Source organism: Pipistrellus hanaki, assembly GCF_964339955.1.
Source record: "Pipistrellus hanaki genome assembly, chromosome: 7".
Classification (NCBI taxonomy): domain Eukaryota; kingdom Metazoa; phylum Chordata; class Mammalia; order Chiroptera; family Vespertilionidae; genus Pipistrellus; species Pipistrellus hanaki.
Window position 1 is genome coordinate 63,409,400 of NC_140509.1, and position 17,573 is coordinate 63,426,972.

The 17,573-nt window shown below is 35.2% G+C and overlaps 1 protein-coding gene and 1 long non-coding RNA gene across 2 annotated transcripts in view; one reads left to right on the forward strand and one right to left on the reverse strand.

Annotated features, from left to right (window-relative positions):
• Positions 1 to 17,573, forward strand: part of LOC311625246 — a 149,323-nt gene that overhangs the window by 105,822 nt on the left and 25,928 nt on the right. The gene's annotated exons all lie outside the window — the stretch shown is intronic.
• VTA1 (vesicle trafficking 1) overlaps positions 3,042 to 17,573 on the reverse strand; it is a 46,510-nt gene continuing 31,978 nt past the window's right edge. The window contains exons 6-8 of the mRNA XM_084889330.1: positions 16,760 to 16,933; positions 10,083 to 10,163; positions 3,042 to 4,648 (exon numbers count right to left, since the gene is read on the reverse strand). Coding sequence (XP_084745456.1) covers positions 4,503 to 4,648; positions 10,083 to 10,163; positions 16,760 to 16,933 — 401 coding nt within the window. The 3' untranslated portion in view covers positions 3,042 to 4,502. The remainder of the gene's footprint in view (positions 4,649 to 10,082; positions 10,164 to 16,759; positions 16,934 to 17,573) is intronic.

A 17,573-nucleotide genomic window follows, 5' to 3' on the forward strand; every position in this document is an offset into this window, starting at 1 on the left:
CCCACATATACCCTCTGACCCCTTCTCTTGTCTACCTCTCTCTGCCAAGAACATCTTTTTCTTTCTTTCCTTCAAATGCTCTATCATTTAGTAAGCACTCAATGATAGCTATTATATTACTACTGAGGACCGATGCATGAAATTCATGCAAGGGGCTCAGCCCTAGCAACCTTGGAGGCTTGCCTCAGCCCTGACAGGTTGTTCGGCTGTCCAGTTAATTAGCATATTACACTTTTATTATTATAGATTATTAAAGCATTGCTTACTTGGAATTACTTACTTAAGTATACTCCAATGAATGAGCTTTCCATCTCAAAATTCTATGTAGACATCAGATTACAACCAACCAGATCAGCATATCTCCATGAGGAGTGTCTTTGTCTTTTGTGATCTCTTTTAAGAACAGAACTTTTCTACTGGTAGTTTATTTGTGGTCCAAACTAGATGATCTGATCCAGTTGTATTGGTTCATAATGTGTAAAGTTTTTTAAAAAGGGGGACATGGGTAGAGAGAGGAAGCTGTGCAGATAAGCAAAACACTCCTACTGTTATTCATTTAAGAGTTCAAGATATTTATGACAAAGCTGCTGAGAGTTTTCTTTAGAAAGAATAGCGTATAACCTACCACGTATGTAGTGACCTCAAATTTCTAGAAGTGCAAGTCATATAGTAGTATAGATCAATTCTATGATCACCTGAGGATGTTAATGTTCAAGAATTGTAACTGGGGTCTTTTTCTTGGTGTAATCTTGAAGCCCGCAAACTTCCTTGGCCATGCTAACCATGGGAACTGTGGTTGGCTCTCGGTCCAGGTCAGCAGTGATTTAGTGAGATGTCTGTGACAATCAATGTAGATGGAACTTATCTTATTTTTCTTCCCCCTCTGTGTGCATTGACAAAACAATGTTATCAAACAGTTTCACTTAGGATGGTCACAAGAACTTGGAAACATTGTGCTTCAGCCTAAAAGTCAGCAGAATTTAGCAACTTTTCCCAGTTCAACTAATGACTGTTCATTCCTGTCAGGTGTTCAGGTTAAAACTTGGTCCTAAACCTTCTCTCCTCCTTGGCTCATTTCTCAGATCCAGTTTATCAGAAATACTGTGGTTCTACTAAGAAAAAAAAAAAAAAAAATCCAGATTCCAATTACATCTTATTACCTCCACTGCTACTCATGACTTAAGCCACCGGAATATCTCAGCTATAATTATTGCAATATTCTTAATTGGGCTCCCACAGTAGTCAATATGATCCTTTTAAAAGTTGTCACATCAGATACTCTTCTGTTCAAAACCTCTCAGTAACTCCCCATCTTCCTTAGAGTAAAAGCATATGGTCATAAACCTTCTACCAAGTTCACAAGAACTTATGCCCTGACCCCTTCCTTCTCTTATCTACCTCTCTTATGCCCTGACCCCTTCCTTCTCTTATCTACCTCTCTCTGCCAAGAACATCTTTGTCTTTTCCTTCACATGCCCTTCAGAGGGAAGGCTGGGGTGAGAGTGGGGGTGAAGAGATTAACCAAATAATCTACAATATATGCATGACCCATGGACACAGACAATAGTGTGGTGAAGGCCTGGGGAGTGGATGGGGATGGTGTAGAGGGGGTTAGCGGGATAAAGAAAGGGGACATCTGTAATACTTTCAACAATAAATTTTAAAACAAAAATGTTCCTCAGTGAGCCTATCCTATGTAAATATGTACATTTATACACACCTAAGCATTCCTTCTCCTATATTCTAGTTTTCTCCATAGCATTTATCACCAACAGTTCCTAGGTGAGGCTGATGCTGGGGGGTCCAGGGCCCACACTCTGAGAATCAGTTTCAGGAGAATCTCTTCTCTCAGACTCAGTGTTTCTGATTTGAGTAGTGCTCAAATTTAGGGACTGCTGCACTATCTGAAGCATTTATTCAAAAAAAATTTTTTTAAAATCTTTATTGCTGAAAGTATTACATAGGTCCTCCTTTTTTCCCCATTAAACTTTCAGCCCACTCCCATCCTCCCCAAGCCTCTCACCACCCCACTGTCCAAGCCCATGCATTATGCATATATACATAGCAGTTAATTGGCTGATCTCTTCTGTTTCTTAAAACTCAAAAAGGGACCCCTCCCCCCCTTAGAGCTTCTGATAGGGTGAGACTGGGGGCAGGTAGGAACTGATATTTGCATTTCTAACAATTACCCTTTGAAAATCTCTGGTTGAATACATGATATACTTTTTATTTAGTTTGTTACCTTTCATTCAAATATAGTCTATGAGGCAGTTTTCCCCCCCTCTTGTTTTCAGCAATTTTTTTACGCAAGACAATTATCAGGCACAAAGTAGCTGCTCAATAAATACATGTTGAATGACTAACTGAAAATTGCCATCTTAGTGTTATATCAGTAAATTTCTAACTTCGTCTTAGATTTTAAGGAAGAAGTACAATAAAAAATCTCTTTATAATTTAATCCCCCATAAAAGAAAGCAATTTTAGGCAATAATAAATATAAATAAATAATTTATTTCCTGAATTTCAGAGACAACTGGGATCTCCTGAAATTCAGGAAATAAATTATTATTAACATTTATAACATTGTTAACAATGAACACTTGTAGATTGCTACTATGTGCTGACTACTTGACGTACACTCCCTCATTCAGCTCTCAGAACAAACTCTGAGGTGTCTGGTGGTGTTGCTTCCATCTTACAGATAAGGGCTGTCACACCACGGCCCACTTATCAGGAGGCTCCAGGGTTCCCACACTGTCTTCTCCCCTCCTTCTTCTCCCAACTGGGGACAAAAACACAGTATGAAATAAGAAGCGGCAGTTTGTTTTTTCGTGTCCAGACATGTTAAGATTTGAATTAAAAAATGTTACCTCTTTTAAGCACTAATCATCATTATAGCCACTTTTCTACTGCAATAAAATTCTAAAGAAATATATCAGGGCACTGGATTTCTAGATGTAAATGTTGAACCCCATAAAATGCTGTAGGACTTTTATTTGTGAAAGATACGAACATTAATCAGGAGGCATGTTATTTGGGGCTTATTTTTTAAATATTTAGAGCAGTTTATTCTGTCTGAATCCTCATTCTATCAAACCTATACCACAACATTACACTGATGCAAAAAAAAAACAAAACTGAGAGACACAATGATTAGGAATTAATAATTCATTTCCTTTCCGATAGACTATTGGATCAGGAGTCAGCAAACTTCATCTTAGGGGGCCAAATAGTAAATATTTTAGATTTGTAGGAAATACAATTCTGCAGTTGTGGAAAACAACCACAGATAAAACAAATGAATGGGTACGTTTTTGATTCAATAAAACTTTATTTGAACAACAGGTGGCCAAGCCACGGACCATAGTTTGCTGACCCATATATTAAAGTATTTCAATCTTAGTGGAATAAATGGACCAGATACATTACAAATAAATTAACCAAATTTATCTTTCTCTTTTAAAGAAAATTGTGTCTTACTACAGAAATATCATATTCCTGTAACTAAAAATAATGACTTAAAAATGACAATTGTAGCATGCAAATTAAAACAGACATTTGGCTCTGTAGTAAATTGAACTAGTGAAAAGAATCCTTGCATTTATTTTTTACACAGCACAAATGCAGGTGACACATTAAGTCCAAAATTCCCCATAAAACTTATAAACATAACTGAGAATCTAATTTCTTATAAACTTCTGCATCATTCATAGCTAAACACTCTAGAGAACCATTCCATAGCAGCAGAGGAGAATCCTAACTTAAAGCACCAGGTTTCCAGGCATTACTAAAACTTTTTTCATTCTCTAATACATGCAGTCAAGCTGCCTATGAAACAAATACCAATTCACCTTAAGCTTCAAAGAATAAGGAAAAGCAGTTGGGAAACCAACATCTTTCTTATGTCTAAAAGTGATTCTACCTCCTTATCTTCTTTCCCAAGAAAATTTAAACTTTTAATGTAGTTATATTATAACATGAATATAAATGGAATTTTGAACCCAATCTCTTTCAGATTAATCTAACAATTTAGGATGTTCATACCTGTTTTATAAGTTTTGAGGAAAACAAAAAGGATGATTTCTAATCTGGAATGTTCTGGCCATTTTTATTAAAATTAAAATTTTATAGCAAAGTATTATGCTCTGTTTGTTCAAATTATAAATTAAAATATTCCTTAAATCATGTAAATTAAGGTACAAAGCTTATTCCCAATAAATGTTTTAGAACTGTATTTTCATTTTTTGGTAGAGTTCGATGGGCATTTTTAACATCAGCCCGATACACCCAGAGATTACTGGATCCACTAAGTGGCAATAAAAACTGGTTGAGGCTGCTGACGAATGCTTCAACAGGAATCTGATACATAGACACAGATTTCATTGTTATAGTCAATGGAACTGAAGTCTTCCTTAAAACTGTGCTCCTGATAGGCAGAAGATAGAGACTAATGGACTGTTAGTTCTGTAAGCCAAAATGCATGGATCTGCTGTACAAAGGCTTTATTCTCTGCCGGTAGTCAGTAACTTGAGGGCCTTCTGCAGATTCTGCACAGCAGTGCTGACATCTTCATATTGCAAAGCACTGCCAGCATATTTGCAGTATTTCTGAGCTCTAGCAAAGTCCTCGGGCGTTAGACAGATATCCCCTAGAAGAAAAGAATAATTGATATTTATAAGAATATAAAAAGTGTTCTGTTCAGGCTAGGAAAAAGCTTAAATTCAAGATTATAGAAAATATTCGAGGTTATGGAAAAACATAAAGAATTTTTTCAATCCCAGTTGTTTTTAAATCAATTTTTCATGCTATTATTTTTTATTACTAATATAAAGCACATACATACTAATACATAAAAACTTACTTGAGCAAGATTTTCCTTTCAGAAGTAATAAACTAGAATTCTTTATATTTTAGAAAATTAATTATAAAAAATTATACTCTGTGAAACAAGGGTTTGGTGTTTATGCTAGAATCACTCTGCCTCTCTTTTCATGGAACAATACACACAGACTAAACCATTCAACCCTCATTTCAACTGGAAATCTAACCCTCAATTTAAAAAGAAAGAAATAACAAACTTTATGTGAAAATTTTACATAAGTTGTTTAACTCCTTTAAATATAAACAAAAATTTATCTTTTTGTGCCACCCATACAAAAATCTCTAAGGTTTAACTAAGCTTTATATAATTAAACTACACAATTTAGCATGTAAACCACCCTTACAATTTATATCTCCGAAATTATTTTCTCAGCAAATGGTTGATATGTGTAGAGCCCAACCTAATAATACTAAACACATGTCATTCAATCTAGGATTTGAATATACCTGAATATATACTTTTAAAGATAAAATGAAATACTTTGTATTTTGTCTTTTGAAATGAATACACCTTTTCTTAGAAATTTTATGAGGATTCTAGGAGAACTAATCAGAAGGCTAGGGGAAGACTAGAACAAACATAATATATTTTGTTACCCATTAAACCTAAATAATTATCCTGCAGTTCCTTAGATAATTTAGTCAGGCATGCCTCACTTTGTATTTTTTTTTCTTGAAAATACCTACAGATTCTTTAATGGTTTTTCAACATATATTAAGAGACTAGTAACTAAGATATACATACTTTCTAAGTAAGTGAGACACCTTTAAAAATCAAGTTTACTATGAATCTACTCATTTTATGTTTTAATATCCTACCTCATATCTCAGGGCAATCTTTAAAAATAAAAGCATCCGCCCAGAATTTACCGGATTTCCTGGAAGAAAGTCCTAATGCTCAGGACTAATCTTATTTTTTCAGCATTAGCTTTAGCACTGTTTTGCTGACATATTACTTCTTTATTAATCAGATAAAATGTGTATAGTGGCAAGAATTCAGTCACTATTTTAGGTTTATAACTGAACTTATCTACCAATGATAAAACTACTTTAATACCAAAATACTGACTTTTCTTATAAAATAAATATTTTAATAGTTATAAAATATAAATAAAAGTATTTTAAAATATAATTATATATATGTAATAAATATAATAGATATGTATGACAAATTTGTAACTCAAAAAATAAATAATAACCAACTTATGATTTAGTTATATACTTAGACATGTAATTTATTTTCAACATTCAGAAGTATAAATAACTTATTAAGCCAGTTCAATAGTTACTTCTGATATTTCATAACAGTTTAGGCTTTCCTATATTAAAAAAATAATATATAAATCATTAAAATAAAACATTTTAATTAAAATTTTAAATAAAAATAAAGTCTATTTTTTAATTATGACTCTTCTAAATTAGCATTTAAAACCAAACAGAGGAAGTAGAAAAGACATAGGAAGGAAAAACAGTTCAATTTCATTTTATTTGATTTTATATAAAAATAGTAAACACTGCTTAATGTACCAAAATAAAAGTTGTTTTTTCCTATCATTAAAATTTGCCAGAACCCATAATCAGAACCAGACAGAGAGAATATTGTGGCCCTAAAAGGTGTTTAAAGGATTAGAGAGGTTGTTTAACATAATATCTCTTTTCTGAAAAATGTGCTTTTAGGCTTCAGACAAGACTGTCTGAACCACAGACCTGATTCTCCTTCACAGGGCAGGACAAGAACAGACACAGAAGACAGCTAGAGCTATCCATCAAGTTCTCCAGTAGAGTGGAAAGAGTGCCTCGGTCAGCACTGAATCAAAGGCCACATTATTCGGTATAAAGAGAAATCCCTGCATGCTCAGTTGGCATAAGCAATCATTTCCAAGGCTGAATTATCAAGTTTCCAAGGAATAAAACTTAATTGTAAATATTTCCAAAATGAGTCTTTGAGATTCTTTTCTTTTCTATTTAACCAGGTAGTTCTAGAAATTCATGTCAAGAACCTTGGGTAATTTCTTTGATCCTAATATACTCTATTATTCCCTGACTCAGTGGATGCACAGGCATGACCGGAGGGGAGCCCTCTGACCTGCAGTGAATCTTGGAGGTAGCTGTAAAGCATAGTGCAGTAACCTTACCTTCCACCCAGGCACCACCAAAACATGACACTTCCTAATGCCAACAATAGCAGCCATGATTAGAGGTAGAGTTTCATTACACCAGAAACTATGCAAATGCCATTTAGATATTCTATTCTCAAAAAATTTTATAAGTTGTTATTCATATTCTAATGCTATATATAGAGAGGTACACAAAGTAAAAAGTAAATACTGAGCCTCGAATACCCTTTCCAATTCCATTCTCCTCTCCAGAGATAGCAAAAAATTCATTACAAAAACATTTAAAATATATCAATACTTAATGCACACATATTATGTGTATATTAAAAGGCAAGAAGTACTAAACATTAAAGAGAAAAGGGGGTAGTAAAAGTACTAGAAGTGATAGTGATGGTAGATATGGTGGATATGAAACCATTATTTATTTTTGTGACTTCTCTAGGCTTTTCCTATGCATTTAAACAAATATATACAAATATTAGGATATAGTTGTTTTAAACGTTTTGTTGTTGTTTCCTAAACAGGCCATACTATACAATGTTCTGCAACTTGATTTTTTACTTACTGTGTCTAGACTTTTTCACAAGAGTTATCACATTCTTATTTATTTTTCCATCACTACTTATTCTCTCTCTGCCCTCTTCCACTTCCACCATCCCCTCCCTACAAACACACTGTTATACTTGAGTTCTCTCTTTTTTCTTTTTTTTGCTCAACCCCTCTACACCCCGTCCTACCCTCCCCATTAGAGCTATCTGCCTGCTCTCTCTGCATCCATCACTATTTTGCTTGGCAGTTCAGTTTTTTCTGTGAAATTCCACATATTTAGTGAAATCATGTTACTTGTCTTTCTCTGACTGGCTTATTTCACAGCATAATGTTCTCCAAGACCATTCATGCTGTCACAAAGGGTAAAATTTTCTTTCTTTTTACGGCAGAGTAGTATTCCATTGTGTAAATGTACCATAGCTTTTTTATCCACTCATCTACTGATGGACACTTGGGTGTGCAAATATTAAAAAAAAGAATGTGACTGATGATGTGACCCCAATCACACCCTTTTTTAATATGTGCACAGTATTCGTTAGTATAGATCATAATTGACTACTTTTCCATTAATAAGCACCTAAGATTATTTTCTGTTACTATAAATGATTTCTATTACATAAATATCTCTGTAAATACATTTTATGCCCAGGTCTAAGTATATTTTATTGATACTGACATAATGCTAATGGGAAAAGCTTTACCAATTTATAGTCCCACCAACAGCATGTAAAAGTCATTCCTTTTTTTCATTAACATTACAGCTTATAAATCTTTAAAATATTTTTGCATCTATTCAAATGTATAGTCACCAACATAGTCTTTAGTATTTGGAGACACCATTACGTTCAATAGAGAATGCACTGTGCTCCAAACTCTCATGTCCCCTAACTTTCATTAAATTCTGAACCAACTATAAATAAATATTTTTGCTGCCATACTAGAAACCAAATGAATGCAGAATTAGAGGAACACAATGTAATCAATCCATGTTATGTTCATAATGGCACCAGCATGGTAGATGTGTCACCTCCTCCCATCACCCTTCTAAATAAAGCTCTTCTAGTTCTAGTTCCACAACTTAGAGGCAGGTAGCTTAATGCAGTTTCCATTCTCACTAGGAGAATAAAAAAATCACGTGGGAAACAGACCTGCAGACATAGTCAGGGGAAATACAAACTCAAACTAAGTAACAAAAAATAGTAGAGTAAGGTTTTCATTCTAAATAAAGAGGACTAAATCCCATCAGACATATGGTGATAACTAAATGAGAAAGACCAAAAGAAACATGATAAATTTCAGAGAGAAGGTGCATATATGTATAACCCATGGACAGTCAATGATGTGGTGAAGGCCTGGGGAGGGGTGGGAGCTTAATGGAGGAAGTCAATGGGGGGGGGGGGGGAGGGAGAAGGGACATCTATAATAGTTTCAACAATAATGATAACTTATAAATACATAAATAAATAAAAACAGTTGTAATAAAACAAAACAAAAACACCACCATGGACTCGGGGGGGGGGGGGGGGGAGATAACAGAAAAGTTGGATAAGTAGCAAAGATTAAAATCAACAAAAGTGAAGGCATGTGTGTGTGTGGGGTAAAGGAGGTCGGGGGGAAATCAATGGGGGGAAAAAAGGAGACATATGTACTACTACTATTTGTAAAATTAAAAAAAAAAAATCAACAAACAAATCACCTAACCTATGAAAAAAAAAATCAAAATAATTATCCTCAGAGATTTTTATTTTCAATTAGTTTCTCATCCTAGAAAATTTGATCATTCAGTACAGATGAAAAATATCATAATCATAACACATGGCAGCAATCTTTTTAAAAATTTTTAATCTCGCCTGAGGATATATTTTTATTGATTTTTCAAGGGAGAGGGAGGGAGAGAGGGAGAGTGAGAGGGAGAGGGGGAGGAGGGAAAGAGGGGGAGGGAGAGAGGGAGGGAAGAAGGGAGGGAGGGAGGGAGGGAGAGAAAGAGAGAGAGAGAGAGAGAGAGAGAGAGAGAGAGAGAGAGAGAGAGAGAGAGAGAGAGAAAGAGAGAGAAAGAGAGAAAGAGAAACATTGATGTGAGAGAAACACTGATTGGTTGCCTTGCATACCTGCCCAGACCTGGGATTAAACCTTTAACCACAAATGTGCCCTGACCAGAAATTGAACCCACAACCTTTTGGTGTACAGGATGATGCTCCAACCAAGCCACTGGGCCAGGGCAACATATGGCAATCTTGAACTAAACTAATCTTAGCTTCCATGATATCTTTGGCTACATGTTTGTGCCACTATATATATATATATATATACACACAGTAATTAAAAAAAAAAAGAAACTATAAAAATAAAAAAAATGCTTTGAGATTTAGGTATTTTTGATATAATGAAACAATGTTGATTCACTGAAGAATCTAGTGAACATGGCACTCAAAGAAATGTGTTTCAAATTACCTGGACACTCCTAAGATAAAATTACAAAACAATACCCCAAAAGAAAAGATACATTGTAACTTATAAAACACTTAGCTGACTTACCCTGGGAACCTGTATTGAAAAGTGCAGGATCAATGGCTGGAATAGTTTGTGGAGTAGGTTGAAGAGTATTACTTGTTACACCTGCAAATCAGAAAACCACAAAGGGTATTAAAGTTTCATACCTCTTAATTATCCTGCTATCTAGCAGGAAAACACTTAAAGCATTATGGAAGAAATGGGTAACTTTATTTCCTTGACACCTTAATGAATTCTAAATTGATAGTTATTTGATGATGGAGGCTGGTGTAGAAAATATGCAGGAAAATACATTTTGAGTGTTTACATATATAGTATTGGTTACACATTTCCTATTATGTAGTTTGTCATATCTAATACTACTTTAACTTTCTTCTCAATTATAGCTTACCAAATATCTGTAGAAATAATAGAACCCTTCCTACCTTTTAATTTCTTAGCCAATTAAATAATTTGGGGACAAGGTGGAATGTAATTATGATTTAATTTACCTTATAGGATAAGTCCCATTTCACCATTCTGCATGAAATAAAGATTATACTTTCCAAGTTTTCCAGTTAACATGATTTTAAATGATACTTTTGCCCAGCTAGAGTGGCTCAGTGGTTGAGAGTTAACCTATGAACCAGGAGGTCACAGTTCGATTCTGATCAGGACTTGATCACCAGTAGGGGGCATGCAGAAGGCAGCTGATTACTGATTCTATATCATCACTAAATGTTTCTATCTCTCTCTTTCCCTTTCTGAAATCAATAAAAATATGATTTTTAAGAAAATGACTGAATTTAACAGTCATAAAAAGTTCTAATAAGAAGTCAAAACTAATTGCTTATTGGTTATATAAAGAATATCATCCTTTAAAAAATACATATTTTTATTGATTTCACAGTGGAAGGGAGAGGGAGATAGAGCGAAACATCAAAGAAGAGAGAGAATCATTGATTGGCTACCTTCTGCACACCCACTACTGGGGATAGAGCCCGAAACTCGGGCATGTGCCCTAACTGGGAATCAAACTCTGACCTCCTGGTTCATAGGTCAGTGCTCAACCACTAAGCCATACCAGCGGGACACTAGCATTTTTTATTAATGATAAGTAATATAATAGAGTTGAAGGTTACTAATCACCTAAAATATTAACACAAATTGTTAAAACTTCCCAGAGGGACTTACATGATCCAATTAGCAAGCAAGCAAATGAAGAAAAAAGTTGATTACTCTAAATCAATACACTCAACAGAAAACAGGATTCATTTTCCCAAGCTAACAGATTAAATTTGAATAGGCAATTTGTAGTAAGTATCAAATGGGAAAGACAATGTAATAAAAAGGAGAAAATTGAAGAAAATAACTAGGAAGTTTCTAGGAAAACAAAAACATAGCCAACGAAAGTTCTAGCATGATGGTTTTAAAAAGGCTGACTTAAAATTTAAAGTAATATTCAGATCTAAGTTTTGACTTTGAAGGACCTTCTCATTACCAACCGAAAAGAAAAATTGCTTAAATATATACTATGTTATCTCATTTAATTTTGATTTAGGGCAAATTAATTTCATTTTACACCTTTGGAACTATTAAATCATGAAAATATTACTTAGGCAATATTACTTTACAAGAACAAAACAGACAGGGAGAAAATATTGCTATGTAGTAACATTTTATTTGAGTGATATTTTAAAAATAGTTTGCATATTATTAAGGACTTCTGGTCAGTCATTCAATTAGATCTTGCACTGACAACACAGGCTGCCCAACATGCCTCATACAGCAGTTAGAGGATGCTGCATCTCATCTGTCTTAACACACATGAGCCAAGGCCTGTCCTCTTGGCAATCACTGTAGAATATTGCCATGGAGGTCTAGCATACTGGCTCAATACAAGTGCATAAATAACAGTCAAATTAGTAAAAAATTGTTTTTTAATTTATGTTTATTCTTTTTTGAGATGCCAAAATCTAGCATTTTCCCCTTTTTTTCTGATTTGGAAAGGTATCATTTGTCAATTCACAAATGGGTTGCAGGCCCCTAGACTGCAATATGTGTGTGGGAGGGAATATTCCTGGGGGATGTTGAAAATGGCTTTCTATTATTTAACAAAAAAGAAGTATTAAAAAGTAAACTTTGGGTTAATTTTTAAGTAGATGGCTGCGAATCCTATTAGATGGGATTAATATACATTTAAAAATTAAAGATTACAAGATTTCTAATTAAGTATTAACTTGTTCTATAAATGGTGTGAGAAAAATGGGTGTTGGTTAGAAAATGAGAGAAGACTGTCCAAAAAGTATAATTAAACAGAATGCTGAAATGTAGCATTTGGAAAAGCAGACAAATAGGCAGAAAGACATGCTATCTATGAGGAATACTAAACAAAGGAAAGACAGGAAGACTGGGTTGAATAAAACTTCAGTATAATCATGAAAAATAGTATTGATACAAATGATTAAGCCAGAATATAAACAACTTTGAAAACTGTATAGAGGAACTCAAATGCAGAACTGCTGACATTTAGAAGAACTACAATAAAAGAACTAAGTTTTTGATCTATATATGAGGTGAGTTGCATTTATAATTTAAAGGTTGGCATTAATTATAAAATTGTGATTTAATCTAGATTTTTTACTGAAATCTTCCTTTATATTTACCAACTGTAAAAAGTGATGTTTCAAAAGGAAGAAAACAGTTCACTGTATTGTCCATATCTGCTATTACAGTGATTAAAGCCCAAGAGCAAACACATGTCCTCTTTAAACAATCACTATCCCTGCTCTCGTTGTACCCATTACTTTCTTGTGGAAGAACTAAAAACTATATTAGCACGTACTATTCTTTTCAGCTATCTTAAGGATTTCCCTTTGATAAAAGTCCATCCTGGACCTTTATATGGGAGAAAGTAAATCATTCTTAAAGTGAGTAAGAGGGGAAACATCTGCTATATTTATAAACAAAAATTTTATTTCAGTTTCTATTAGGCAACTATAACGGATTAAAAAAAAAACAAAACTGTTTTAAATATAACAGAAAAAATTTCCTCCAGCAAAGAGAAGATTCCAATATCTCAAATCAATTTTAAGAGTAAATATGTATCAGAAAAGTAGGTTTATATTTGATAGAATATTAGCTCCTTAGAGAAAGGGATAAAAAAGGAAGGCTCCAAAAACACAAAATCAGAATGACTTGGGTTCAAACTCTAGTTCTCTACTTACTAAGTATGTTTGTATTTTAATTTTTGAGATAACTGGTTAATTTGTTTACTGTTAGTAAAATAAGGACAACAATAACTAGTACAGTTTCTGTAAGAGTAGATTTATAAAACAGTTGTAATTATATAAATGCTAAGCTTATGAGAGTGTATACAGTAAAAAGATAGTATCTTATTCCTAATAGAAGATTACCTCCTAATATCTATCTTTATGTGATGCATATTCTAAGCAGGAGGTATTGTCTGTTAGTTTGAACATATGAAACTACCAATATTCTATCATTTTTGTTGAACAAAAATAGCAATTTCATATGGTTCAACCTGACAGAGCCCTTTTATTGGAATTATATGTTCCCTTGCATATGTACACATAGGATGTCTACAAATAAAATATGTATGTATGGCTATACCTCTACTCAGCCCTAAGATATATTGTCTAAAGTAATACCCCTTAGACAATCTTTTTAAGGTCATATCCTATCCCCAAAAGTGACATTTCCTTTGATTCTTAAAATGATTTTAAGTGTTCATTAACTTGCTATTAAATATCCTGTCTTTCTTTGGCATAGAAATAGGAAGGAATAGAAAAAAAAAGAAAGGAAGCTAATTTGCTGAATACTGAGTTTGTGTTAGGCATAGTACTAGTCAATTTTTATTCTTTTTCTCCTTTAAAAATTAAAACAACTATGAGAAATATGATTAATCTCATTTTAGAAAGAGGAAAAACCTTTGTCAAAAGTAGGTAAATAATAGTTGAGTTTGTGGTTTAGCAACGGGAAGAAACTCATAACCAATTCTATTTGACTTCAAAATACATTTATTTTCATTTCACTCTTCTGCAGGGCTGCTTGTGTCTACAGTTCTTGATGAGTGTTTAAATTTAGTAGTATAATCCAGACAGTATTCATCTAAGACTAATATGCCTAAAGTAGCTGTTTTTTTTCTAGAGAAATTATCAATAATTCTAAAAGATTAAATGTTTAAAACAGTGCTCTATAAAATTTTACTTACAAACTAATTCAAATTGGTTTGCCTATTAATATTATTGCATAGATGAAAAGGCAAGACAGGGTAAAATATACAGAATGATGACACAAAAGAGATCATTGTTAAAATTATTCCTTTCACTAATACTGTTAAGACTGGTGCACAAATTCGTGCACGGGGTGGGGGACAGGACTATGGGAGGTTGACTGGTGGGAGCCTGGGGGAGGGACCGAGGGAAGTTGGCTGTTGTCCCCAAGGAGAGAGCAGGCCCTTGGCCCCATGGGAAAGGGGTCACGTTCGCCGCCACTACCCCTGGTTTCCTGTCCCAGCCTGGGCCCTGAAGGCCCTGGTGAGGTCGGGAGAGGAGGTGACGGTTGCCAGGCGTGGAACAGAACCCCCACTACTATCAGCGTCTTGCCACCTTGCAGTTCCCTCCTTGTTCCCTCGTCCCAAGCCAACACCATAGGGGGTGGGCAGCCCCTGGGGAAGGGAGAGGATGGGAGTGAGACAAACCCTTGTGTCCAGGGCTGACTTTCAATACATTGCAGTGAGGGAGCTGCTCTGCTATGTAGGAAACCCTGACCCAGAAGCAGGTCTCAACCAATGGTTTAGCACCAGGGGCTGATGGGGCCAGATGGCCAGGGGGAGAGGCCATGGGAGGTTGACTGTGGGAACGCACTGACCACCAGGGGGCAGCTCCTGCATTGAGCCTCTGCCTCATGGTGGTGAGTGTGCATCACAATTGGCCAACCAGTCGTTCTGGTTGTTCCCGTCCCCGTTATAACAGTCGCTTAGGCATATGTATATTACAGGTCTGGTGCATTAAATTTGTGCATGGGGGGTGTGTCCCTCAGACCAGCCTACACCCTCTCCAATCTAGGACTTCCCTCTCACAATCCAGGATTGCTGGCTCCCAAATGCTCACCTGCCAGCTTTCCTGATTGCCCTTAAGTGCTTCTGCCTGCCAGCCTGATCATCCCCTAACCACATCCCTGCCAGCCTGTATAGGATACAGGCCTGGTGCATGGATGGGGGCCAGCTGGTTTGCCCTGAAGGGTGTCCCAGATCAGGGTGGGGGTTCCTTAGGGCATGGGGTGGCCTGGGAGAGGGGCCTGTGGTGATTTGCAGGCTGGCCACACCCCCTGGCAACCCAAGTGGAGGCTTGGTATCTGGGATTTATTTATCTTCTATAATTGAAACTTTGTAGCCTGGAGTGGAGGCCAGGGCAGGCCAGGAAGCTTGGCTTCCTCCATCGCCTGGGGCAACCCAAGCTTCCTGCTCTCTCCAGCTCTTTGGCTGCCACCATTTTTGTTGAGATTTATTTATGTTGTATAATTGAAACTTTGTAGCCTTGAGCAGAGGCCAGGGCAGGCCAGAGTGGGCAGGAACCCAAGCCTCCTGCTTTCTCTCTGGCAGCAGCCATCTTGATTGGGTTAATTTGCATACTCGCTCCTGATTGTCTGGTAGACGTGGCTGTGGGCATAGCGGAGGTATGGTCAATTTGCATGTTTCTCTTTTATTAGTGTAGATTTGTAGATAAACTGAGGCTGCCATCTGAAAGTCAATGAAGTAGAGGCGTGCTACATAATAGAAATCAGGACTCAAATGATGACTCTCATTTTATCAATTAGATGCTTTGAAATATTTGTATAGTTTTCTACCACAGATTATTCTTATGCTGAAATAAAAGTAAAACTTTAAGAACAATTTTTATTAAAAATTAAAATAAGTTAAATATTTAAACTACGGTTTTAAATACCTTTTTGTTTGGAAGTCGGGTTGATGCCAACTTAACAATACATATACATAGAAGGGTATCTCTTTGCAACTTATACAAATATCTTTATCTACAAATATTAACTTATTGGAGGCTAGTTTTGTCAGACTATTTTTCTATGAAAATAGACAGAGAGTCCTAAGTTATTCCAAGATAGCAGATATCACTTTCCTTCCTTGTTTTTAGTCACATAATCCTAAAAAAAAAAAAAAAAAAAGTAACCCAAAGCCTCTTTCCTTTTACTAGTCTGTGATTCCACTGCTACTGAGATTCTATGCCTCTCCTTTATCAATAACCCATGTTGAAGGCAGATCAGGGACCTAAGGAAATGAGAAAGGAAAAATGGAGTCTTGCTATAATAGTGAGATGCTGACTGAAACATACTATAAAAAAGCCCCTCACCTCAGTGCTATTCTTAAACAACATTAAAGGGGAAAGAGAGGGGGGAAGAAAAAGAAATCAGAAACACACAGAAAAGCATAGAAGCTATTCTTATTAATAAAATATAAAGTCAATGTAATCAATCAAACATTTAAAAGTTCTGTCATTCTTGTTAAACTAAAAGCACAACTGATATTAAAAAAATTCAATAAAAAGAATTTAATTTTTTTTGTAAGTCAAAATGGAATGAAAAGATCTTATCACGCTTGATGACTACCATTATGTAGCACAGATATAAGTGCAGTGCTTATTTGAGAAAGAAGAGTTCCAAACTTTTTGAGTTTCATTTTCTACCTGTGCTGTGAGGCACTTCTGCTGGTGTATTCGCTGGGGCGTGTGCACCGGGAGGAATCTGTATTCCAGTATAGTTGCTCGAAGGCATGTTGCTGGGGTCATAAGGTGAAGGTGATGGCTGAGGTGGCTGAGTGGGCAGGGAGGTGGCTCCAACATCTTCATTTTCTTCAACATCTATTATAGAAAATATGTGCAATGTTAAACTAGGTATTTTGAAATAAAAATGCTTATATTCGTATTTTGCTATATAGGCATGGCAAACCTTCAAATACAATTTTATTTAATGCTGTTGATAAGCAGGCTCTATCTTTAAAAATAATAGCTTTAAATACTTTCTCAAAGTTATGCCTGGCAATATGATTACTTATTTTATTTCTAATTTCAATTCTATAATATTTTTTACATAGTATATTTTCCCTGAAAATAAACTTCCTTTAAACCCACTCTTTAAACTTAAAAAAAAGTGACATTTTTGGCAAAACATGTCACATTTATGCTACCCAATAAGAACTCTATTTTCTTTCAGCTGCCCTTTTTACTTAACAGCATTTTTTTTTAATCTATCAAATGACTGTGTTTTTGTTGTCCAAATTATTAAGTTAATCAATAAAAACAAAGAAATAAAATTTCACATTCAGCTATCTATAATTAAAGAAGTAATAAGAGACTTGTATTACCCTGACCAGTTTGGCTCAGTGGATAGAGCCTCTGCCTGTGGACTGAAAGGTCCCAGGTTCGATTCTGGTCAAGAGTAAGTACCGTGGTTGCGGGCACATCCCCAGTAGTAGATGTGCAGGAAGCAGCTGATCAATGT